This window comes from Geotrypetes seraphini, chromosome 3 (genome assembly GCF_902459505.1).
Source record: "Geotrypetes seraphini chromosome 3, aGeoSer1.1, whole genome shotgun sequence".
Taxonomy (NCBI): Eukaryota; Metazoa; Chordata; class Amphibia; order Gymnophiona; family Dermophiidae; genus Geotrypetes; species Geotrypetes seraphini.
Window position 1 is genome coordinate 278,878,973 of NC_047086.1, and position 26,114 is coordinate 278,905,086.

The window sequence follows — 26,114 nt, forward strand, 5'->3', positions numbered from 1 at the left end:
TCTGCCCAGTACTGGCCTTAATTCTTCAATATATACCATTATTTTCTGATTAGAGATCCTCTATGTTCATTCCATGCTTTTTTTAACTCTCCTTATTAGTCTGTCATTTCAAAGCATTAGAACCATGCTCAGTAATAGGAAGGTTTATTAGTCAACATCACTTTCGTGAATGTTACATCAGAAACTTGTAGAAGAGTATAAGACGAGCAAAACATTCTCGCAAACTGAGGGTTGACTCGATTTGTGAGCACACACCCCCAGAATGGGCATCGCTCCCCCCCCCCGCTCGTACCGGCACCCCCCGCCTGAACAACTTGAAACTTACCCCCCGTCTGGCGAGAGGGAGAATGAGAAGGCCTTGAGCATGCGTAGATGCATGCTCAAGGCTCGGCAAAGGCAGGAAGTTATTTAATCGGCACCGGCACATCCTGTGGGCTGCGTGCCAGTGCCAGATGGGGGAGTAAATTTCAAGTTGTTCGGGCGGGGGGGGGAGCAGCGCTGCTGGCCTTTGGGGGGGGAACGTATCAAGCAAGTTTCCATTATTTCCTATGGGGAAACTCGCTTTAATATATGAGTATTTTGGTTTACGAGCATGCTTCTGGAACAAATTATGCTCGTAAACCAAGGTTCCACTGTATTTTGAAACTGTTACCACTAGCGAGACAAAGTTTTAGCATTTAGTATAAAGGAACTACAGTTCACCCAGTGTTTCAAACTAAACGGGCAGAGTGACCTAGATATTGCCAGTACCAAAGTATTTAAATTGAAATCTTAAATAAGCACAGAGTGCTGTTTGTAAAACATAGCACTGTTCCTTAGCTCCCTGGTAGCCAACTTTCCCACAACTTTCTTCAGCTAATTTTAGAGGCATCACATCATTCATATTAGAATATTTAAGAAAATCCTTTGAAATTCCATCTTCCCGTTTGAGCACCCCAGCCATCCACAAGATCATATTAACTAAGGAATCTGCAATCTAGAGTTTGCCCCTTACGGCATCTTTGTATACAGTGGACTAAATGAAATTATTATCCACAGCAAAGAACTAAAATGAATGAGTGAAGAGTTTTACAGTAAATTTCAAGGTTAGAAGAAGTACAAAAAGTCTGCGAGTTTGTGTGCTTGCACAGTTTTGAAAAAGCATATTTTTTGTTCAGTTACTTCATTTTGGGCAATTTCTGGGAGAGTCTGCATAAAAGATTACTCAATTAAAATCTTCTACAAAAATAACTTTGGAGCATTTTCCCATTTCCTAAATTTCTGGAAAATGTCCTGCAGTGGTATCACAAAAATTTCCTACTTGTACAGTTGGTTTTTTTTCCTGTGGACATGTTTTCTTCCAGAACTTGCTATAAATAAGATCCTTAGATAAAAGATGTACTATTTTAAAGTTGCACAAGCAAACACTTTTAGACATACATTAGTTTGTACTAATTATGCCTGCAACTTAAATATGATCCTTCATGTTAATTTTATTTTTACCAATTTTGAGCGATGATGGTCAAAAAGTCTAATACTATAAACATTTCCTCTAGCATTATGTTTTTGCATATGCTTCCCTCGCACACCTTTTGATCCTTTCACTGTCTCCCCACATACGCAGATGACATCTTTCTCCTTATTCCCATAACCAACAATCACTCGGACATTACCGACAAAGTCTCACATAATATTGAAAGAATCCAAATCTGGGCAACTACCAGCAAACTAAAATTAAACACAACTAAAACCAAAGTTCTATACTTCCACACACCTCAACAGATGGCACCTACAAGTATCACTCTTCGATAGGGCAAGACACTCCCTGTAGAAGAATCCTCCAAAATCCTGGGTTGCATACTGGACTCCACACTTACTATGGAACCACAAATCTCCAGTCTCCAAAAGAAAACCCTCTACACCTTGAGACAACTAAGATTAATCAGACCATACTTTCACCAACACCACTTCTCCTTAATTATACAACTGATGATACTACCACAACTAGACTACTGCAACTCCATCTACATGGGAATCAACACCACTCTAATCCACAAAATGCAACTCATACAAAACACTGCTGTTAGACTAATCTTCAACCTGAGAAAATATGTCTCGATTACAGCCTTCACCAGGCAACATCCCATCACGAATAACCTTCAAAACTTCATGCATCATTCACCGCATAATTTACGGAAATTCCGCGGCTCCTCTCATCCAGCTCTTCTCCAAGGCATGGTCTACTTCCCACAGAATCCTCAACAGAATACTTCTAAATCTCCCTTCCACAAAAAATCTTCAATGCAAACGTGTTTTCCACTCCATGTTCACCTTTCTAGGAGTAAAAACTTGGAATGACCTTACAGAAACGATCAGAACAGAACCTAATCACACCATATTCTGGAAGAAACTGAAAACTCATCTATATGACACTTAATCACCTATATCCTCTCCTTCCTTCAACACACTCCCTTCTTCCTACCTCTTCTCTTCTCCCTTCCCCGCCCCTCTCTATAAGTCGCCTTGAGCCTGCTCTAGGTATGAGCAATGCAGAACTAGAAGATTAGATTATCTTTAATCTTGTAACTTACCACACATTACTGCCAGTCCCTCATTCATTCTTATCACACTCAATTTGATCTCCTTAGTCACTTTCGTCCCATATTTTCTTCTGTTCTTTCACTGCCATGAATGCCAGGCCAAATACAAGACCTCGGAGGACTCAGGATCTTCAGTCTCAAGAAATCAGGCAACTGTTGTAAACTAGAGCTGATACTTAAAATTTGTACTCCAAAAGTCCTTCAATGTGATGATGATACTGGGTAATGCTGTGCCACTCTCAACCAGAAAGGTGGTCTTTTTAGTCATTGCTGACACAAGAGCATCCACTTTGGGCATACAAAGCTTCTCCATCTCTTCTGCTGCAATTAAATAAAACCTTGTCAACCTTGCCGTTGATCTGCTGATTTTTAGAACAGCATCTAGAGAATCCCACTCTGCTCTAATCATTTCTCAAATCACCCTATGAACCAGAAAGGCTTTGGAAACATTTCTGATACCCTGCAAGAAAGGATCTTCCAACTTTGCTGTTTGTCGACTACTCATCAGCCATCTTTCCAAACTGCTAACATCTGCAACATTAGGGTGAGCAGATCATCCTTATGGAATTTGTGGATGAGAAGGTATTTCTCCCTCCAGAAGCTCCTCCCTAAAATAATTTTCTAAACTCAGGGATTCATTTTAGAATCCTCGCTGCAGTTAGAAACTGTTGACCCAAGGGGGAGAAGAAGTGTGCTGGTGAGCACCAGAGGATGGTAGCATAGGTGGTGAGCTCTAGAGGAAAACAAACAGAAAAATGCTTGTGGTTTGAAAGTACTCTAAAGCAGTGTTCTTCAACCACCGATCCATTGACCAGTGCCGGTCCACAGAAATTTCCTGCCGGCACGTGCATCAGGCCCAAAACAGTGTTCTTCAACCGCCGGTCCATGGTGCGATCGATGCGGCGTTATCTTCGAGCCAGCTCCCTCTTCCTAACTGATTCAATGCACAAAGCCACGGGCAGTGGCTCCTACTGGCATCCTGCGCCTGAACCGAAGCCTTCTCTCTGACTTTGCAACATCAGAAGGAAGGCTTCCAGATGAGGCACAGGATGTGCAAGGTGCAATTAGTACTATTATGGGGTGGTGTCTGGGGTGGAGATTGGGTAGAGATGGGCGGGGTCTGGCCCACGACTTAGCCCAGTTTCTTCAACTGCTGGTCCACGGACCGATGCCGGTCCACAGAATAATTATTTTATTTCTGCCGGTCCATAGGTGTAAAAAGGTTGAAAAACACTGCTCTAAAGTATATAATAAACCTCCTTCTCTGAAATAAATCTTGTATGGCTTCTTCTTTGTAATGAAAATTTTTTTCTTAACCTTGGTTGTATACCTCAGATTTTGGTGCAGTGTACCCAATTCAGGGTTTTGATCATATAGCCTTATACATGCTCCTGTAACATCATAGGATGCCAACCATCTCCCAATTTTTTACTTGTAAAATGCTTAACTTTATTTTAATATTAATAAATTACACAAACTCAAATTTATAAAAAAGGCAAACTACTGCCTAAAGGTTTTAAATAATGATTGATTTTCTTCACGCTATTTCATTTGCCACACAAGTTGTTTCAAATGGAAAACGGCAGAATGGTGTAAAGCAAAATTTTTTATATTGCAATCTTTCAAGGTTCATGTTCAAAGAGTGGTACTTATTTCTCAGATGCTATGTTTAAGCAATTCAACTATACCACCCATATTGCCTGGAGGAGCCTGAAGCCGTTGCTATTATGAATTAGTTTTGGGGGGTTTTTCCTGAGCGATTGAGTCAGTGCAGAGCCCTGACAGTAGCGACAGGAGAAGGTTTCTATTATAGAAATTAACATTTAAGAACTGAATCTTTACTTAAGTTTCTTACTTTAACCTTAACAAGTAGTGCCATTAAGGACTTGGACAACTGGGACTCCCTGTGAGAAAGAGGAAAGAAATAAAAGAATACCTCCCTGAGGACCAAGCTACTTTAAAGATTTCCCACAGCAGGACAGCTTACTACCAAGATAGAAGAGCAGACAGATGCTGGAGGATATAATACTTGGTCTCTTTTTTGACAGAGCTTTCAAAATTGAAAGAGCCATCACAAAAAAACCAAAAAGATTGCTATCCACACCCCTTTGTCTTAAAAGTGTTTGTTATACCCAAATGCTAGAAATCATGCAGTGTGCTAGGTCTAAAGCTCTGGTCAAGATTAAAGGTCTAAAGCTCTGGTCAAGATTTTTATTTTGAACCTTAACAAAAATACAGTGTGTTTTCTTAGACAGCTTCTGGCACTATGACCTGCAGTTAAAAGTAGTCAACTCCCAATTCAGTATGTTTTACCTTGCACGAATGCAGGTCACTCTCCACAATCGCACAAAAATTTCATGGAACACTTTTTCTAAAGGAGAATTGCCCTACTCGTATGGATGATAATTGACTGCAAGTGGTCTCTCAACTTGTACGGAATACTCGCTTACTGATAAGTGAGATGATAAGTGAGATATTTGGAGTTGTTTATGCATATAGATTTTGAATTTCTTTTCTTTGTATATTCTGCATAGCAGTTGTGACTATTTTATAGGCTATCTTGTTTTCTCACCCCGGATATATGTCTACTGCAAGAGTTCTCTGAGGACAAACAAGTCAATGAGATTACCACAGAGGAGTGATATCACCAGTAGAGCCCCCATGCGTACATTGTCCAGCATTCTAAACCTTCTGAAAACTTTTGCATAGAGAATTCAGGGGAGGTGTGAGGGATGTAGTAATCTGTCCTAGAGGAACACCAGCAACAGGTGAATAACTTTCTCTCAAGACAAGCAGGATAATGAGATTACACAGATGGGAATCCCTAGTGCCAGGCTATTGAGTCTTTTTGCATCAGTCTCAAAGTGTTAGATCATCAAAGGCTGCATGGCGCCTTTTCTCCTCCCCATACCTCTTTAACTCTTCACCAGCTTGTGCAGCATCTCCGGCCTTGGCTCTTCCTTTGACATCACTTCCTGGTCCCGCAACTAGGAAGTGTCTTATAGTTTATTAAAATTTGATTAAACCCTTAACATAAAATTTCAAAGTGTACAATAAAATCTAAGATAAACATATAGAGGGGCATAATAAAAAAAAAATCTAAGTCCCCCTTTATCCTTAAACGTTGAAAGTAGAAGCAGGGAAAATGTCCAAAAGGAGGTTGTTGGTTTTTTTTATAATGGCCTGCCTCTACGTTCAGCTGTTTATTTTATTTATTTATTTAGATTTTTATCCCGTCCTCCCAGTAGCTCAGAACGGTCTACAAGTGAACATACACAATGGAGAGTAATTAGACATATAAGAAGTACAATAGGTTTAAATGTTTGGACATACAAGATTGTGTAGTAATTTAAATACAGGGAGTATACAGCAAATTAAGAGTAGAGTTTAAGTATAAGTAGTTTAGTTTAAGTACAAGTTATTTGAGTTTAGATACAATTTGTCAGAGTATAGACTAAGAGAGGACTATATTGAAATTTAGGGAGAAGATAGGGGAGAGAGGAGAGAGGTGGGCTTAAGGGGGGGAGTAGACTGAGTGTGATCTTTAGTTGAAGAGGAGGGTCTTTACCATTTTACGGAATGTTAATAATGAGTTGTCTGAGTTGAGAGGGGAGTTGGTTCCAGAGTTGTGGAATGAAGTGGCTGTAGGATCGTTTGTGGGCAGTTTCTGAGAGGAGGGACCTTCCGGGGGGGGGGGGGGGGGGTGCATAGGCGTATCTCCGATTTTGAGCGGAGAGTGGGAGTGTAGATGGGAAGCTTGGATTTTATGTAGGAGGGGGTGGTGGAGTAAATTCTCTTGTGGGCTATTGCCAGGGCCTTGAAAGCACAGCGCTGGCTAATTGGGAGCCAGTGTTCAGCACGGAGTGCTGGGGAGATGGGATCATGGTAGTTGAGGTTGTGTAGGAGGCGGATAGCTGCATTTTGGACCCGTTGGAGGCGTTTGAGATTATTTTTGGTTAGTCCATTAAATAGGGAGTTACAGTAATCCATTCTGGAGAGGACATATGCGTAGAGGAGTTGGGCGAGGTCAGGTGGGGAGATGTAGGGTTTGATCCTTTTCAGTTGGCGAAGGTAGTAGAAGGAGGTGGAGATTACTTGGGATATGTGGGCAGATAGGGATTGGGCATCTCTCCTGCTGCGGGTCGCGGCAGTTCAGGTAGAGGGGTGATCGCATCGTGGTAGGGGAGGTGAGGCATCTCTCCTGCCGCGATGGTTGCGGTGGGGGGGTGGGTAGATTGCCGGGCCGCTGAACTGATCGTGCCAGCTGCCATCAGCACAGCGGCCCCTTTTTCGGCACTTATATCTGTTTTGACTTGGTCTAAGTCAAAATGTATAAGTGCTGACCTAGGCAACCTGTCAAAATCTTTGGTTATACGTTTTGTACGCCTAGGTGTAGGTTGGCCCACCTCCCGCCCACCGCCCACCCTTTCCCCTCCTCTATAAATGCCTCATTTCTCTCTGTGCGTTTAGAGGCAGGGGAAAGGCCTAAGCTGGTTTTAGATAAGTCTAAAACCAGCTTTGATTATGGGTACTTGGACGATCAGGCTTTTTGATCATCCAAGTACCCATTTAGGCTACTTTTTAGATGATTTTTTTTTTTTATGAGCCCCATACCATATTGGGGTGGGGGGAAGGGTAATAAAAAAAGGATAGAAGGGAAAAATTACAATTCTTAAAAAAATTAAAACGTATGGATAAAAACAAAAGGGTAAAATGGGGAAATATTTTAATTTTAGAAATAAAAATAAATTAAAAAGGCGTGGGATAAATCAGTTGTAGGCATCTTTAAAAAGAAAGCATTTTTAACTACTCTTAAATTTATCCAGACTGGCGTGAGCAGCAGGTTGGAGATGCTGCTCGCATCGGCAATGAGCCAAAGAGGTACGAGGGTTGGGGGGAGGCAAAGAGGAGTCTGAAGAAACTACAAAGCCATGGAATAGAAGGAGATATACTAAGATGGATAGGCAAATGGCTGGAAAACAGATTGCAGAGAGTGGGCATAAATGGGAAGTTCTCAGACTGGGAAAAGGTGACGAGCGGTGTACCCCAGGGTTCGGTCCTTGGGCCCATCTTGTTCAATATTTTCATAAACGACCTGGAAGAAGAAACAACAAGTAATTTAATCAAGTTTGCAGACGACACAAAACTATGTAGGGCAGTTGGGTCACAAAAGGACATAGAAGAACTCCAGAGAGATTTGAACCAGCTAGAGAAATGGGCAGAAAAATGGCAGATGAAGTTCAACATAGACAAATGCAAAGTGATGCACCTGGGTAAGAAAAACGTAGAACATGAATATAAAATGTTAGGTGTAACATTGGGCAAGAGCGAACAAGAAAGGGACCTGGGGGTGCTGATAGACAGGACCCTGAAGCCATCAGCGCAATGCGCAGCGGCAGCAAAGAAAGCAAACAGGATGTTGGGCATGATAAAGAAGGGGATCACAAGTAGATCGGAGGACATCATAGTGCAGCTTTACAGAGCAAGGGTCAGACCACACTTGGAATACTGTGTCCAACACAGGTCTCCCTACCTAAAGAAGGATATAACCCTGCTGGAGAGGGTGCAAAGACGAGCCACGAAGCTAGTTAAAGGTATCAAGAACTTGAGCTACAAAGAACGCCTCGGAAAACTGGGGTTGTTCACCCTCGAGAAGAGAAGACTGCGAGGGGGACATGATAGAGACTTTTAAAATATTAAAAGGATTCGACAAAATAGAGCAAGACACATCGTTATTCACCTTGTCCAATGAGACTCGGACAAGAGGTCATGGATTGAAGCTGAGGGGCACCAGACCCAGGACAAATATCAGGAAATTCTGCTTCGCACAACGAGTGGTTGACGCTTGGAACGCACTCCCGGAGGAGGTTGTGATGGAGACCACCATTCCGGGATTCAAGGGCAAGTTGGATGCACACCTTCTCGCAAATCACATTGAGGGATACGAGTAAACAAGGTTTCTCAACAGGGAACACCTGGCTTGGCCTCCGCGGGTGCGGGTCGCCGGTCTAGATGGACCAAGGGTCTGATCCGGCGAAGCCATTTCTTATGTTCTTATGTACCCCATTAAGATAGCGCCTGGGCAGTCCGCCCTCCCCCTTACTACGCCCGCTATTGTTGATCATTCATCAGCATCTAAAAGCAATACAAAAATGTTCTAGAACAGGATAACGGACTTCTAAATGTAAGTCTTCAATGAGATAATTATCTTTCTCTGTTACTTATGGTCAGTAGGTATGCTCAATCCAATATGGGAGTTAGCAAATAAATCACTTGAATTTCTTAAGCAACTCTTTCTTTTAAAACTTTACAAGAAGGTTTTGCTATTGTGAATGAATAGGAAAGGCTTTAACTTGGCCCTATGCCTGCCTGATTCTTGTAGTTCTCATTTCTCTGCACTGGGGAATAAAAGATAGCCATGACAGAACCCAGACAGAGGACATGTATTTCCTGGTTTTGGCAAAGACATGAAGACAACCTGCCTGTTTTAAATAGTCTCAATCTTGTTGTGTCTGCTGGCTCCCCTTCAAAGAGAGGCAGAGCTCTTAAATAAAAAAGAAAGAAACCTGATAGCCTTTCTTGTAGAGTCAGACAGTGAGCATGTTAAATACAATTCAGATGTGGCCACTTGTTTCCTATGTTCTTATAAGACTGATGTAGTAAACTGTAAATACATAAACATAAAAAAATGCAAAATAAAAAGGCACAGCAAACATGATTTCTCCAATGCAAACAAAAACGAATTCCATATTAATAGCCAAGAAAAGCTAGGGCACGAGACCTCAATCAGTTTACTCTTTGGAGATCTATTATCAAGTTTTGTAATAAATTTAATTTTGTTGGGGGAGGGGGTTATTTTTGTGTTTACTTTTTATTTTAAAATATATATATATTTGCCATAGTGACCAGCACCAAGTACAATTTGAAGAACCTGAGTAAAGAAAAATTGCACTATGATAACATTGAACATTACTAGACTTTAGCATCCACAACTGTCCTTAGAAGTGAATGGATGTGTAGCCACAGGCATACATCAAGGATTTTATCAGTCTGTGCTCAAAGGATCAATTTTTGATAGAACTATGAAAGAACAGATGTTTTCAAGAGGCAGAAGTACTGTGACTTTACATTTTGAAGTAGATAAGAATAACCATCTGAGTGGGGTGATTATCAAGTCTTAGGGAGATGATATAAAAAGTGCTTGTTGACATTAAGAAATTTAAAAAATAACTGAATATCTCGGCAGAAACAGAGTTAAAATGCTGTCAAGTGAATGAAGACTTAAATATAGAACAGAGATGTAGATTATCTCTTTCTTCCTCCAGCAAAATAACTATAAAAACTTCAAATGCTGCTGCATATTTTATGTTAAAGTTTTAAGGTAGGAAGGGAAAGAGGAGAAACTTGTGATCTCTTGAAACATGCTTCATTACTGCACTTTGGGGCCTGTTAATTAAAGTGTGGTAAATCTGTGCACTTGCCACACCTTAAATGAAAAACTTATAATGCAGTAAGTGTAAAGCCTGTGTGATAAATATCAGAGCATAGTAAACATCTGCCCTGCATTTATTGCACAGGGCTAGCGCTTAAATAGGTTTACCATATTTTTCTCTAGGAAACTCCAGACACATGACCCTGCCCTGTTCTGCCTCCAGCCCCACCTCATTTTGACTCAAGCCCTGCCCCTACAAAGCCTCCTTCCGGATGAGCTCCAGCCGCTTCTGGAGGGCTTAGAGCAGTGTTCTTCAACCTTTTTACACCTATGGACCGGCGGAAATAATTATTTTGTGGACCGGCAAACTACTGAAATTTTTTTTAAAAACCATCGCCGCCCCGACCCCACGAGCTCGGTCCTACAAACCATCTTATCTCATCCGCACAAGCCTCAAATAGTTATGATTTTTTACTGAACATATTTTATTAAAGTATAAAAAGAAACAATATTCTATACAATTGTCATTTTATAAATACAAATAATACAGGGCAAAGATCAACAAAACCCCTGTCTCCCCTCCCCTTCACATATATCCCCTCTTCTATCAAGAAAACTGAATAAGCCAAATTATTACAGAATGCTACACAAATATCATTACATTACATTACATTAGGGATTTCTATTCCGCCTGTGCCTTGCGTAACAGAATACCACAGTCACACATGACAGGAATGGTGTTAGGGGAGTGGAACTAGGGCAACTGCCCCCTGGTCAGAGAGAGCCCTAAGCCAACTGGAAGCTAAAGAAGCACTGCCTGGGCTTTGCACTCCCCAGTTATGTCTAGCAAGATACATATTTCAAATCTGATATTTGAATCACAAGATAGAAATAAAATTATTTTTTTCTACCTTTTGTCGTCTCTGGTTTCTGCTTTCATTGCCTTTTCACTCCAGGGCCGCCATCAGGGCAGTACTACCAGTCCTGCATTCAGGGGCCCGGAGCTGACAGGGGGCCCGGGCTCCCCCAGGGTCCTAGGCAGTGTTCTAAGGCAGGGGCGCCAGTAGCTCGCCAAGGCAAAGTGAGTCGATCACCCAGGACTCACTTTGTCTTGGCGATCTAATCTATCGGGCCGATCAGTCTTCCTCTCCCCGACGTCAATTCTGCTGTCGGAGAGGAAGTTTGGGCCAGCCAATCGCTGACTGGCTGGGCGGAACTTCCTCTCCGACGGCAGAATTGACGTCGGAGGAATGCTGGTCAGCCCGAAGCAGGGAGAGCAAGCGTCGGCGTCGGCTTTGGGGCCTGTTATCCATTGGTGGGTCCTGTTCCTCGATGGCAGTGGCAGTGGCTTGGGGGAACGGCAGGGAGAGAGAAAGAAAGGGGGCAGGCAGGGAAACAGAAAGAAGGCAGGGAAACAGAAGGAAAGAAGAGAAACAGAAAAAAGAAAGAGGGCATGAAGAGAGGAAGAAAAAGTTGGGGGAGGGAATGAGGTGTGGAGGAGAGGAAGCATACAGGCTGAAAGAAGGGAAGAAAGATTGGATGCACAGTCAGAAGAAGAAAGTGCAACCAGAGACTCATGAAATCACCAAAGGTAGGAAAAATGATTTTGTTTTAAATTTAGCAAAGTGGAGGCAGTATTACCACAGTTTTCAAAGGAATTTGCCCAAATAACTTAATAGTTAACTGGGTAAATTCCCAGAGATGAAAACTTCCCTTCACTTACTATGCACAGTTCTGAATTTATATCTGCTGTCTATATTTTACAATATGGTCCCCTTTTACTAAACCGCAATAGTGGTTTTTAGCGCAGGGAGCCTATGAGCGTCAAGAGCAGCGCTGGGCATTCAGCGCAGCTCCCTGCGCTAAAAACTGCTATTGTGGTTTAATAAAAAGGATGGAGGGTATATTTGTCTATTTTTGTATGGTTGTTACTGAGGTGACAATGCATAGAGTCATCTGCCTTGACCTCTTTGAAAAAAAAAAAGCAGAATAGGAATGATAATTAACATTTTCTCAGCGTATAGTGTGCTTTGTGTTTTTTAATTTTATTGTTGGTAGATCATTTTGACTTGGTCATTTTAAAGTAGCTCACAAGCTCAAAAAGTTTGGGCACCTCTGAGCTAGAGCGTTGAAACTGTGTATTTCTATTTTATCCCCCCTTTTACAAAACTGTGGAGCGTTTTTTAGTGCCAGCCGTGGTGGTAGCAGCTCTGATGCTCAGAATTCTATGAGTGTCAGGGCTGTTACCACTGTGGCTAAAATCCACACTACAGTTTTGTAAAAGAGTGAGGGGTTAGTTTGTGATGACATATTCCATACTAGGTGAAGGTGTTTTCTGTGTTCTGTGTGTTCGAAAGACATGGTTTTCTGTTAGGATTGACGGTGTAGGATTGATCTGTGCTGGTCTGGCTTGTTTAGTTTTACAATGGGTGTATTGATGTACTGCTCACTGCAATATGTAAGATGCTGCCTTTTCCTAGGTACTCATGTGTGACGTGTGGTTTGTTACTAAAAATCATGTTTTTCTTACAGATGGGGGGGTGCCAAAAAATGATGGGCTCCGGGTGTTACATATGCTACGTACGCCACTGTATGTAAAGATACCAGAAAGCTGGCGTAGCAAAAACTTTAAGTAAATTGTTATTCTCTAAGTTTTGAGTATTTAACCCTCCCACAATCTCACGGGCACTCGTTTCAAGTTTCAAGTTTATTGAGATTTTGATTTAAACGCAATATCAAATATTTTCAATGCGTATAACAAAAATAAATTTGGGGAAATAAATAAAACCATTTGAACAATAAACATACAAACATATCCATAGATGATTAAAATTACATAAGGAGTACAAGGATAAACTACATTTGTTTAAAAATGCGTTCTCCGCGCCTGCTCATAAATTTGTTGACTGGAAGGATCCAGCAATATGGCCAGATGTCATTCAGGACAAAGACAGAGAAAGAATTGTGCAATTTGGATTAATGATGGAAGATGATTTAAAGCAAATGGCACAGTCTATGAGTAAAGATCTTGACGGACGTTCTTTTTATGAATATCTCCTCTATGCCAAATCACCCAATGGACGTGAGAAGATTTTAAGGGACTGGCTTAGGTGGAGCATTAGCAGAAAAGTATATGTGTATTCAGCCCATGGAAGAAGGGGGGGTGTCGGGGGGGGGGGGGAAGGGGGGCGTGGGGGCCCAATAGGATTGCTCAGTAAGGGGCCCAGAAATTTCTGATGGTGGCCCTGTTTCACTCTCTTCCATCCAGCATCTGCCCTAAGAACTTAAGAATTGCCACTGCTGGGTCAGACCAGTGGTCCATCATGCCCAGCAGTCCGCTCACGCGGCGGCCCTCTGTTCTAAGACCAGCACCCTAACTAAGACTAGCCCTACCAGCGCACGTTCTTATTCAGCAGGAACTTGTCTAACTTTGTCTTGAATCATTGGAGGGTGTTTTCCCCTATAACAGCCTCTGAAAGAGCATTCCAGCTTTCTACTATTCTCTGGGTGAAGAAGAACTTCCTTATGTTTGTACAGAATCTATCCCCCTTCAACTTTAGAGAGTGCCCTCTCGTTCTCCCTACCTTAGAGAGGGTGAATAGTGTCTTTCTCTACTAAGTCTATTCCCTTCAGTATCTTGAATGTTTCAATCATGTCCCCTCTTAATCTCCTCTGTTCGAGGGAAAAGAGGCCCAGTTTCTCTAATCTTTCACTGTACGGCAGCTCCTCCAACCCCTTAACCATCTTGGTCGCTCTTCTCTGGACCCTTTCAAGTAGTACCGTGTCCTCCTTCATGTATGGTGACCAGTGCTGGATGTAGTACTCCAGGTGAGGGCGTACCATGGCCCAATACAGCGGCATGATAACCTTCTCTGTCTCTTCAGTCCAGCATCTGCCCCTTCCATTCACTGTCTGTCTTTCCCTGCCATCTCTCCTCCTGCCCCCCCCCCTCCCCCCAATTTGGTCTGGCATCCATCATCTATCTTCTGTTCCCCTTATGGTCTGGCATCTCTGTCCTTCCCTCCCCCCTGTGGTTTTTAGCATCTCTCTCTTCTCATTTCCTTCACTCAGATCTGATATCATTCTCTGCTCTCTCTTCCCTTTTCTTCTCTGGTCTTCCTTCTCTATTTTCTGCCTCCATCTAAATTAAATTCTTTCTTACTATTTAATCCTGTTTCCCTCTTTTCACTGTGTCTACCCACAGCTTGTCACCCCTTTCCCTCACCCCTCCATTATCTTACTATTTTCTTCCCCCTTTATTTATCTCCTCCTTCTATCCAGTATGTGTTCTTTCCCCACTTCCATTCAGCATCTGCTCTCCCCTCTCAACTGCTCTCTCTCCCTTCTTCTCACTTCCATCATCTGTCCCCTTCTCTCTCTCATCTCCTCCATTCCATCATCTGCCCCCCTTTCCCTCACCTTTGCGGGTCACTTTCTTTCCCCTGAGGGTGGCTCATGTCAGAGGGGAAGCTTTGGCTGAGCAGAACCGCTTACAAGGAACAGTGGAACTTATTTGATGTTGATGCTGGGGCCCGTTGCCGTTTGAAGAAAAAAAAAAAAAGGTGGAAAAAAGGGACCTACAAAGTTGAGAGGAAGGGAAACCTCCAGGATAGCTGCTCTTTGCCCTCCTTCAGCGGCCCAAGAGTCTTTAGGCAAGCGGCAGCTCTGTGTGCTTTTAACTTCAGCACAGAGCTGCCCCTAAGCAGTAGTTTAGCACGGTTTCATGAGGCAGCCTCGGGGCCTTTGCTAGGCCGGCCCACATCGCATCATCGAAGTGGGCCGGCCTAGCAATGGCCCCCGAGGCTGCCTCATGAAACCGCGCTAAACTACTGCTTAGGGGCAGCTCTGTGCCAAAGTTAAAAGTACACAGGGCTGCCGCTGCTGGTCTGGAGGTGCGGAGACAAGGCAGGAAACATATGCGGCAGAAGTCCCGGCACAGCCACGGCAATAGGAAGTTGCAAGTCAGCTGACGCCGACACCTTTCGTTGCTGCGGGGACTCGAATCCTCGAATCCAGCACCGGTCCGCAGACCGGAGGTTGAAGAACTGTGGCCTAGAGCATGCGCAGATGTGTGTAACATAATCTGTGCATGCTCAGAGGCCCTCCAGATGCTGCTGTTCTCGTCAGGGCTTTCCAAAACCCGGACAAATGCTGGGTTTTGGAAAGTCTGTCCGGGAGCTTCTAAAAAGAGGATATGTCCAGGTTTTCCTGCACATCTGGTAACCCTACGCTTATATATGTATGCACATGGCCTGTATAGATCTGAAGGGAGCATATTCTGAGTATGGTTTGAGCTGTCCTGAAAAGTATACATGGATTTCCTCTCTTGCAGTGGAAATAGATGTATAGATCTAAAAATTTCCCATCTGTATTTACACCTGTTCCCAGGCACACAAACATGTGGACCTGGAATTTGGAGGAATGATTGTGGGGGCAATTGTACTTACTTATTTAGCATTTAAGGCCACCTTAAAAGTAAAAAAAAACAAAAAGCAAACATGAGTTTTGGCTCTTTACTTGGGGTCTCCTTGGATGTACCTTAAATGTAAGTGCTAGCATTTTTATATGCATGAACATCATGAAACTCCTCTTTAAAGATACTTATCAAAATCCCAACTGAAATCCAAATAAAAACAGGACAACATCCTCCCCTCCTCCCCTCCTTTTCTCATTTTATTTTTATTTATACAATGTAATTTAAAAACCTTCCCTTTTCTTTTGTCTCATATCCTTCGTAATCAAGTTTTTGTATCAACATTATCCCCTCTATTTTTATTTTGTTTTTTTTATATACAATCCTATATAATAAAACGCTAGCCGCGCATGCGCACTCAACTGTGTGCTTCCGTTTTCCCTGATCTGTGAGATGTAGGTCCGTGGCCTTGCAGGAGTGCGCATGCGCGAGTCCCCAGCCTTACTTTCCAGCACCAACCACTCGTCGCCAGCGCTGGACTTCCTGCTCTCCGTGTCGGCTCCTCTCACCAGCATCTGAGAAGGCTTCCGACGCTGGCGGGATCGAGAGGAGCCGTGGGGTGGGAAGGGAAGCCCAAAACACCCCAGCCGCGAAGGGATGCCGCGGTCCCCACTCAAAACTAGCTGATTCCAGCAGCATGTGCAGCACTTTACACACGCTGCTTCAGGGCCTTTTACTGCCCTGATTTGCTCTGCCACGTCTCTGATGATGTCATCAGGGACGTGCCAAAGTAAATCAAGGCAGTAAAAGGCCCCGAAGCAGCGTGTGTAGAGTGCTATACACGCTGCTGGAATCGGCAGATGGTCGGACCGCGGGAAGGGAAGGGTGGGGGCGGCAAGGGACTAAGGGAGCAGTCAAGACCGAGGGATGGGAAAGGGGGGTAAGGGAAACGCTGCTGCTGTACAGGGAAGTGGTGTGGGGTGGGAGGGAATGCTGGTGCTGCTGTGGCTGCTGCACAGGGAAGGTGGGGATCTAAATGCTGCTGTACAGGGAAGTAGTGGCGAGTAGGGAATGCTACTGCACAGAGACATGGAGGGGGAGGGAATGCTGCTGTGGTTGCTGCACAGGGAAGTGTGGGGGGGGAGAGACAGATGGATAGAAAGAAAGCCAGACAGCGAGAGGAAGGCAGACAGAAAGAAAAGAAGAAAGGCACAGGGGCAGAGAGAGATACAGAAAGACAGACAGACAAAGGGGGCCAGGGAGAAAGACAGACAAAAAGAAAAACAGCGGGAGGGAGAGAGACACAGAAAGAAAGAAAGACAGACAGACATATATTCTAGCACCCGTTAATGTAACGGGCTAAAATACTAGTTTTTTTATAATTTTTATCTCATATTATTGTAAACCAACCAGATACTTGTGATGGTCGGTATATCAAAATTTTAATAAACTTGAAACTTGATTTGTAGAATGGCTGTTTCTTCTGTATATGCCACCAAATACTTGTGCTTTTCCTGTGGCTGTATAGGTATATTACAAAATGCTCTATATTCAGTGACATTTTTGTAAAGAGCTCTGCAAATTTTGGATGGCCTTGCATCCCTTTTTCAACCTAAGCAAACTATGTATATCAGGTTTATAGCAGGTCTGTTTTCAAATCAAAACTTAGGTGCTTAAATTTGACTGATATTTTACCTAGCTTTAGATACTTAAAACTAAGGCATCTGTGTCAGCAACTCAAAGTTCTTGAATATAGGCTGCTATGAGTGTACCAAAAATTTGTACCCCCCTTTAATAAATTCAGCAAAACATCATACTCACAGGAAGCCTAATTGGTTTTGCAACATGGACCTGAGTAAACATAATACACGCATTTGTAAATGAACATAGGTAAAGCCTAATTTTCATAGGTTTTTATGATAGGAAAGGGATGCCAAAGTCAAGATGTCCAAAATGTGCAAAGTAATTTACGGAAGCTGCATTGACCAAAGAGTCTTTTGTAAATACCTATAAGTATGCTGGAAAAATGGCACATATAGTAGAAACAACTGTTTTACAAATATACTTCTTAGAAAAAAAGAGCAACATCACTTTGGGCTCTGCACATGTAAATGCTGTTGAGAAATTTTGCAATCTACCGATGTAAGTGTCAGATTTCACAAAATTAGACATCCAAGAGACCAATTAATAAGCCAAGCTCCAAAACTCTAATTTTTTTGTGGGTTTTTAATCTATAGAGAGGTACAGTTGCCCCTCAATGCAAGTGTTCGAAAGCAGGCAAAGAAACATAACTGATGGCAACTGGACTTCCTGAGCAAAATTTCGTAAGATAAATGTTGTTTTCAATACAACTTGGCAATTAAGGATAGTAAAAGAGTAAGGAATTATCCTATATAATAAAACGCTAGCCGCGCATGCGCACTCAGACCTGCCTGAACTGTGATCCCTGATCTGTAGGTCCGTGGTCAGAGTGCGTATGCGGCTGACAGATCGGGAAAGCACAGCACAGCCGGCAACTCCCCCCCTCCCTCCCGCCCTCACTCACTGCCAAAACCACCACCTCCTCCTTCTCACCGACTCACCCGCTTTTAAATGAAGAGAAAAGCGCTGCATCGCACTAAAGCTGGCTTTCCTGTCTGTCCTTCTGTCCACTGCGGCCCGCCCTCTCTGACTACTTCCTGTTTCCGCTAGGGTTGGCCGCAGTGGATAGAAGACACCGAAGCCAGCGGCTGTAGTCGCCGATCTCCGTTCCTCCAGGGGGTGGGGGGGGGGTCTGGGAGGAGAGGGATCGCGGCTGCTCAGCGCCCCCACCGAGGAGCCCAGCAACTTTCCGCTGCCCGGGACCCGAGTCATTTGCCGCCCCCCCTTTCCTTCCCGCGGGCCCGACTGGCGATTTAAGCAGCGTGTGCAGCAGTCTTCACACGCTGCTTCGGGCCCTTCTACTGCCCTGATTTGCTCCGGACTTCCCAGAGTAAATCAGGGCAGTAGAAGGACCCGAAGCAGTGTGTGAAGACTGCTGCACACGCTGCTTGAATCGCCATGTGTAGTCGGGCCCGCGGGAAGGGAAGGGGGGGGGGGGCGGCAAAGGACTCGGGACCGCGTTTGTAGTCGCGACTGTGGGAAGGGAAAGGGGGTAGAGGAAACGCTAATGCTGCTGCACAGGGAACTGGTGGGGGGAGGGAAATGGAAGGGGGAGGGAATGCTGCTTTGGACAGACAAACAGAGGGAGGAAGGGAGACAAAGAAAAGAAGAAAGACACAGGGGCAGGTGCACAGGGAACTGGTGTGGGGGGAGGGAAATGGAGGGGGAGGGAATGCTGCTTTGGACAGACAGACAGAGGGAGAGAGGGAGGAAGGGAGACAGAAAGAAAAGAAGAAAGACACAGGGCCAGGTGCACAGGGAACTGGTGTGGGGGGAGGGAAATGGAGGTGGAGGGAATGCTGCTTTGGACAGACAGAGGGAGGAAGGGAGACAGAAAGAAAAGAAGAAAGACACAGGGGCAGGGAGATATACACAAAGACAAACAGACAAAGGGGGCCAGGGACAGAGACAGACAGAAAGAAAGACAGCGGGAGTCACGTCAGGAGGGGTGCGGGATGCCGCAGATGGAACTTTTCCAATGGGTGCAACTGGGCGGCTGTCAGGAACCTCTGATCAGGGGCAGAGCAAGGTAAGTGTATCATAGGGATAAGAAGGAGGAGAGGGGGAGAAAAAGGAACGGAGACTTAATGTTGGACAGGGGGAGAAGGAAGGTGCTGCTGGACAGGGGGGAGGTAAAACAAAGGGAGAAGGGCTGCTGCTGCATAAGGAGAGCTTTGAAGGGGTGGTGGTGGACACAGGAGAGGTAAAAGGAAGGGAGAATGGACAGGGGGAGCAGGCAAGGGGTGGTGATGGACAGCCAAGGAAAAAGAAAGACAGATAGAAAGAAAGCGGCTAAGGAGAGAGAGAGAGAGAGAAAGAAATAAAGAGAGGCACACACATATATTCTAGCACCCGTTAATGTAACGGGCTATAAGACTAGTTAAATATAATCACATAAAAATTGGACCGATGAATATTTATGGCAAGCATTATACAGCCAATTAAAGTGATTTGGGTGGTAACTGACTCTGTTTGATCCAAGAAAAAATAACATGTTTATTGAGAAAAAAAAAAAAATGAAATAATATACTCGGCTATATATGAACATTTAAGAGTTTGCTATATGGTGCTGGGAGAAAAAGAATGTAATTGTAACTTTGATAATTAGTAGTATCTAATCTAATCTAATCTAATCTAAACCTTAAGTTTATATACCGCATCATCTCCGTGAGAATGGAGCTCGACACGGTTTACAAGAACTTAAAATAGTGGGTAGAGAAGAAGAAAAAGGATTACACGAACTTATGTGTTGGCTGTGGTTTTGTCATATCTTAAAAACATGTATATATTTTCTAATTTGCAATGGCAATACATATATACTTTTAAAAAACAGCCTGTTGCTATTTAAACTTAATCTGTTAACCACTCATGGACCTAGGCTTTGGAGGAGCCATTGAGGAGCAATTGAACTTGCCTCTCTATTGTTTTAAAAGCCCTCAAAAAATCCCAAAATGTGAGTTTTGGAACTTGGTTCATTAATTGGGTTCTCTTTGGATTTCCAATTTTGTGAAATCTCAACACTTGCATCTGTAGATTGCAAAATTCTCCAACATTTACATGCGCAGACCCTGAAGTGATGTGACATGGAGGGGCATTTTCAATGGTACATCTAAGTCTGATTTTGGACGTTTCCCATAAGTCGTCCAAATGTCAGAGTGTGGAAACATCCATTTTAAAAATTGCTAGATGTCCAAATGGTTGTGGGTTTTGGATTTTTTTAAATTACTTATTTGGACATCTTGGCCCTTAAGGACATCTAACTTTTTTGGCCATTTTCAAATACAAAAACATCCATGTTCACAACATCCAAATTAAGCCCATTTGGACATGAGGGACTAGCATTTTAATAGACTGGCCAAGCAGACATCCCAACAGGGCAGTGAGGCACTTTAGGGGGCACTGCTGTGAACTTCATATAAAGAGTGCCAGGTACATATATCACCAGAACCCCCTTTTAGTGTATATTGAGCCCTCCAACAACCTACTATACCCACATCTCTACCACCCCAAAAGCCCTTATGGTTGCAGGTGGCGTTTGTGTACCTTTTGGGCTATTATTCACTTTTAAAACAGGTCTAATTCTACTAGTGCGCAATGCTGGAGACATTATGGAGAGCGAGGGGCCTTCTTCCATATTTGGTGGTCTTGTCCGAGATCAGTTCCTTCTGGTCAGCAATCTTGCAGATGTTAAGTGATATGCTTCGTGTGATCTATCCTCAGCGAGCAGAGTATTATTTATTACATGCCCGGCCCTCGGGTGGCCCAAAAGTTTGCAACTTTCTTTTTTGTGGCCACTAAGGTAGTAGTGGCCAGACATTGGAAAAAAGCTACTGTTCCCTCTTTGGATGAAGTCTTGGTGAAATTGGATTATATATGTCTGATGTCTAAACTTACTGCTGTTAAATATGAATGCTTTGTTTTGTTTCACAAAGTTTGGGACTCCTATATGGACTGGCGGAGAACAGTGGATTAATCGAGTTGGGCCTTCCTTTGCGGAGCTGGATTTTTTCTTTTTTTGTACTGGGGGAGTAAATGTTCTAAAATCCTTTTTTTCACTTGTAGGATTATTTGCATATGTAAACCTGCTATTTATACATGTAAACGTCACTAGCCCTTCTAAAATAGCCTCCATAACTTTTATGATTCTAATATAAATATAGGAGAATGGTAGAGATTAATCATACTGCAAAGACCAATCTTTTACCCATATTTAGCAGCACATATGCTTGAGAATTGATTTGTGAGCCCCTGAGATAGCCTTTGGGTGAAACACTGGCCATTATTGGGCAGGCTTTATGTCTCGCTCATTTATGGCAAGGATTGATTTTTTATTTATTTTTTTTCATTGTGTTATAAAGAATTTTGGATTCAGTTTTGAAGTTTAAAAGGACAGAAATTATAAGGGCGTTTTTGACCTGTGACTGAAAGTGTACTGCTTTATACAAATCTAGAAGGGAAAGAGATTGGGACTTGTATACCACCTTTTTGTAGTTTTACGACCACACTGAAAGTGGTTTACATACAGGTACTTCAAGCATGTCCCCAATCTGTCCCGGTGAGCTCACAGTCTATCTAATGTACCTGGGACAGTGGAGGATTAAGTGAATTGGCCAGCGTCACAAGGAGCAGCACAATATTTGAACCCATAACAATAGGGTAAAGAGGCTGTAGCTCTAACCATTATGTAACACACTTCTCTGGTTGCAATACTGGATCTGGATGTTTTCCTCATTTTAAATTATTAGCGAAGGCTGCACTAGTAGGTTGATTTACTGCATTAAAATAATTTGAATAATCTGGGTAGAATTTCTTTTAGTCTAATATCCATAGGATATTCCTCTAGTTAATGTTTTAAAGTACTCATTAGAACAAACATTATTTGCAATACAAACTTGTGAGCCACTATTAAACTTCACATTCAATAACAAGTATGTATTCTGTTTTGCTCTTTTGCCTCCAGAGGATTATGCCCAGCTGTGCAACATTCCAATTCGACGACCATATGGACAAGATGCTTTGATAGACTTTGAGAACCACTATGTACCTGTAACACATCCATACTTAGTTCAAGACCGTAAGGAATCCTTTTAATTTTTTTTTTCAATACCACAATATATAAAAATAGTGAAATCAGCCCATTGCTATGAATTAACCTGCAAACACAGTAGTTGCCTAAATATGGAGACGTGATCTTGAACAGTGATCTAAGATTCTACTCCATTAGCAACACTGAATAACAGACCATGAAGTAAAGTAAAAAACAAACTGTGTTATGCCAAGAAGTGCCTAGTGCTTTGTGTCGCTGAGAAGCTTTAAAGTGGCTTTTACATTAAGAGAGTCTGCATAGCTCATAAGATCCATTCTGGAGCAGAAGCCATCAAAGAGAGGGCTGCTGTTTTGCTGTAAACATTGTTCCAACATTTCTAACGTGTTTTACTTTGCAGAAACTGGATGTGTAAAATAGATTTTTTTAAAGTATTTATGATCTGAAAGTCATAGAGGAGAGACACAAACTAGAGGACCTCTTTAAAACACTAGGAAAAGCCACTAAGGCCCAGATTCTATAAATGGCGCCATTGTCAACGGCCACTGATCGTGTGTCAATTACACAACAGCACCATTTGTAGAATCACGTCTTCAGCAAAGGTAGTTGGTGGAAACGTAGGTCAGAGTTTTCAAGGCCTACCTTTTACATAAACCGTGCCTCCAGAGGCACTTCATGAAGCCTAACACCACTTCCAACATTAGCCACACCTACATTGACATTAGGCATCATAAAGTGCCTCTAGAGGCGCAATTCTGGTGGCGTTTTTTAGGCACTGGCAGGCGTCTTTAATTTTATTTTAAGTACGCTTTAAACAGCGTTTTGGACTTAACTTAGGCCCCAGTAGGGCACCTACTGGCGCCTAAGTTAAGTTGCCGTTTATAGAATATAGGGCTAAAAATTGTAATTACTAATTCCTGACAATTTTTTTTTCAAGGGGTCACTGATGACTGTTTCTGTAAACTGTTAAATATGTTTTTAAAAGATAATTTTCAAAGCCATTTATACAGATAACATGCATAATTTAATATTGAAAAAAGACTTTCCCAGGATCATGATTAAGGGGACCTTTTCCTAAAGAGAGTTAAGTACTGTTTCCCCGAAAATAAGACATGGTCTTATATTAATTTGCATTCCAAAAAACGCACTAGGGCTTATTTTCGGTGAATGTCTTTTTTATTTTTTTTTTTCATGTACAACAAATCATCTCTCTCTTCCCATCCTCCACCCCAATTCTTCCTCTTTCCTTTCTCTCCCCCCTCCTCCCCCCCCCCCCGATGTGCAGCATCTTTTTTCACCTCGCCCATCCCCTTGTGCAGCAGCTCCGAGGCCTCCAAAAACAGCAGCAGCACTCCAAACTGGCTGCTTCACAGCCTTCCCCGCCAGGGCCGGGCCTTCTCTCTGCAGCGTCTTTCTATCCCTCCCTCCCATCCTTCTGTGCAGCGCAATCCCACCAACCCTCCCACCATGAGCCTGACATGCCTCCAAAACAACAGCGAAGGCAGCGCTCTGAATGGGCTGCTTCATGGTCTTCCCCGCTGGGGCCTTCCCTCTGCCGCGTCACTGATGACATCAGTGACGCGACAGAGGGAAGGCCCCAGCGGGGAAAGCTGCAGTTTTGGAGGCTTCGGAGTGGAGGTATGTGAGGCTCATGGTGGGGTTATGCTGCACAGAGGGATAGGAGGGAGGGATAAAAAGACGCTGTAGAAAGAAGGCCCGGCCCTGGTGGGGAAGGCTGTGAAGCAGCCAGTTTGGAGTGCTGCTGCTGTTTTTAGAGGCCTCAGAGCTGCTGCAGAAGGGGATGGGTGAGAGGCGAGGAAAGATGCTGCACATGGAGGGAGAAAAAGGAAAGAGGAAGAATTGGGGTGGAGGAGAAGAAGGGAGAGATGATTGGCAAATCGGGCAGCACTAGTGTCAGGGATGGAGTTGGGGAGTGTCGGGGGTCAATCTTAACTAGGGCTTATTTTTGGAGTAGGGCTTATATTAGGAGCATCTTTAAAAATCATGCTAGGGCTTATTTTTGGGGTAGGTCTTATTTTGGGGGAAACAGTTTTTAGGAGCAAATTCTATAAACAGCTTCCCGATTGTAGGCAGGGGTAGGCATCCTACTGCTGTCTAACCAGCCAATTGGAATGCACGTTTTCTAACCCCCCCCCCCCCCCCAAGCAGACCGCATACACTGTAGGCATCTGTTGCAGGTGTAGGAAGATGTGTTGGGACTCTTAAGCTCGCCTAGGGCTGGGCATGGGCATTTTTTCGCCTAGCTACTGAGCTGATCATGGAAAGGAGGGGCCTTAGGCACCTGGGCCAACCGGAGTGTCAGGCCTTCTTCCCAGTGCATCTTGGAATGTAATGAGATTGGCCTAAGACTCTAATTGGCCAGAAGCCTAAGTCCCAGGAACAGAACCTTGAAGCACACCACTGGTTAACATTCCTTTCCTCAGAGTGATTTCTATTGACAACTACCTTCTGTTATCTTCCACTTAACCAGTTCCTGGCCTGTATTTTTCCTGAAACCTCATTCCCATCCTGGAGAAACAGCTCTTCATACTCTAGACCACAGGTGTCAAAGTCGGTCCTCGAGGGCCAGAATCCAGTCGGGTTTTCAGGATTTCCCCAATGAATCTGCATGAGATCTATTTGCATGCACTGCTTTCAATGCATATTCATTGGGGAAATCCAGAAAACCCGACTGGATTCCGGCCCTCGAGGAGGGACTTTGACACCCCTGCTCTAGACTGTAAACGTGCCTTGGCGTACTATTTGCAATGCATGAAACCACACAGGGCTTTTCCTCAACTGTTTATTTCTTTTGATCCTAACTGACTGGGAGTTCCTGTCACCAAACGTACTATTTCAGCTTGGTTGGCGGCCTGCATTTCTTTTTGCTATGCTCAGGCTGGGTTTCCACTAGAGCAGGAGTAGGGAACTCCGGTCCTCGAGAGCTGTATTCCAGTCAGGTTTTCAGGATTTCCCCAATAAATATGCATTGAAAGCAGTGCATGCAAATAGATCTCATGCATATTCATTGGGGAAATCCTGAAAACCCGACTGGAATACAGCTCTCGAGGACCGGAGTTCCCTACCCCTGCGCTAGAGGGATGTGTAAGAGCACACAAAGTCCAAGCCATGACAACCTCCGTAGCTTTTCTCAGATCTACTCCCATTGCAAAGTCCTCAATTCATACCTTTCATTTCATTATTATCTGGAAACATTTTCCAGACAAGATGGTAGATTTGGCCAAGCAGTACTTCAAAACTTATTTGCTTCTTGAAGACCAACTCTCCCTCCATCCTATTTTTCAGTTAAGCTAGGGAGTCCCATATGTGAGAATATGCTGCATGCTTTGCCTTGGATAAAGTACAGTTACTTACCGTAACAGGGGTTATCTGGGGACAGCAGTCAGATATTCTTACCTACTCACCCACCTCCCCTGGTTGGCTTTGTAGCTTTCTTACAGAACTGAAGTACCATGAGCTGAAGTCACACGGGAAAGCACTTGCACATGTGCGGTGCGGACATTCATGAAGCTTCTATGAAACTTAAGTGACACTACACTTTTCACTGTCCTTACCGGGCTCCATGGATGACGTCATCCATGTGAGAATATCTGCCTGATCTCCCAATAGCACCTGTTAAGCTAAGTAACTGTGCTCTCAGAGCATTCCAATATTGAGCCAAAAGTCAAAAGGCTTTCCTGTTAAACTTACTAGCTTTAGAAAGGCAATATTATTATTTTCCTTTCCATCCATATTCATTTGGTAGACTGGGTGGACAAAAAGTATGTGGGAAAATCAAAAGGGGGAAGTGCATGTGGGTAGAATTGCCACTGCAATGCCTTTAAGTTTTTTAATTTGGGGCAGAACCATGCCATGTTAGTACTACAGGTAATGCAGTTCTTCAATAGATACTTCGGTCATCACAGAAATGTCTTCTTTAGCTTCCTGTGTTTGATGAGATAAAACTGTCAACTACTAGAAAAAGAGAGTTCTCTTACATTGATC

The 26,114-nt window shown here is 43.4% G+C and overlaps 1 protein-coding gene across 7 annotated transcripts in view; it reads left to right on the top strand.

Annotated features, from left to right (window-relative positions):
• The window catches only part of LTBP1 (latent transforming growth factor beta binding protein 1), a 941,660-nt gene that overhangs the window by 909,256 nt on the left and 6,290 nt on the right, over positions 1-26,114 (top strand). For all 7 annotated transcript variants that reach the window (XM_033937066.1, XM_033937071.1, XM_033937073.1 and 4 more), the window contains one exon: positions 22,026-22,139. In XM_033937066.1, the coding sequence (XP_033792957.1) occupies positions 22,026-22,139 (114 nt within the window). The remainder of the gene's footprint in view (positions 1-22,025; positions 22,140-26,114) is intronic.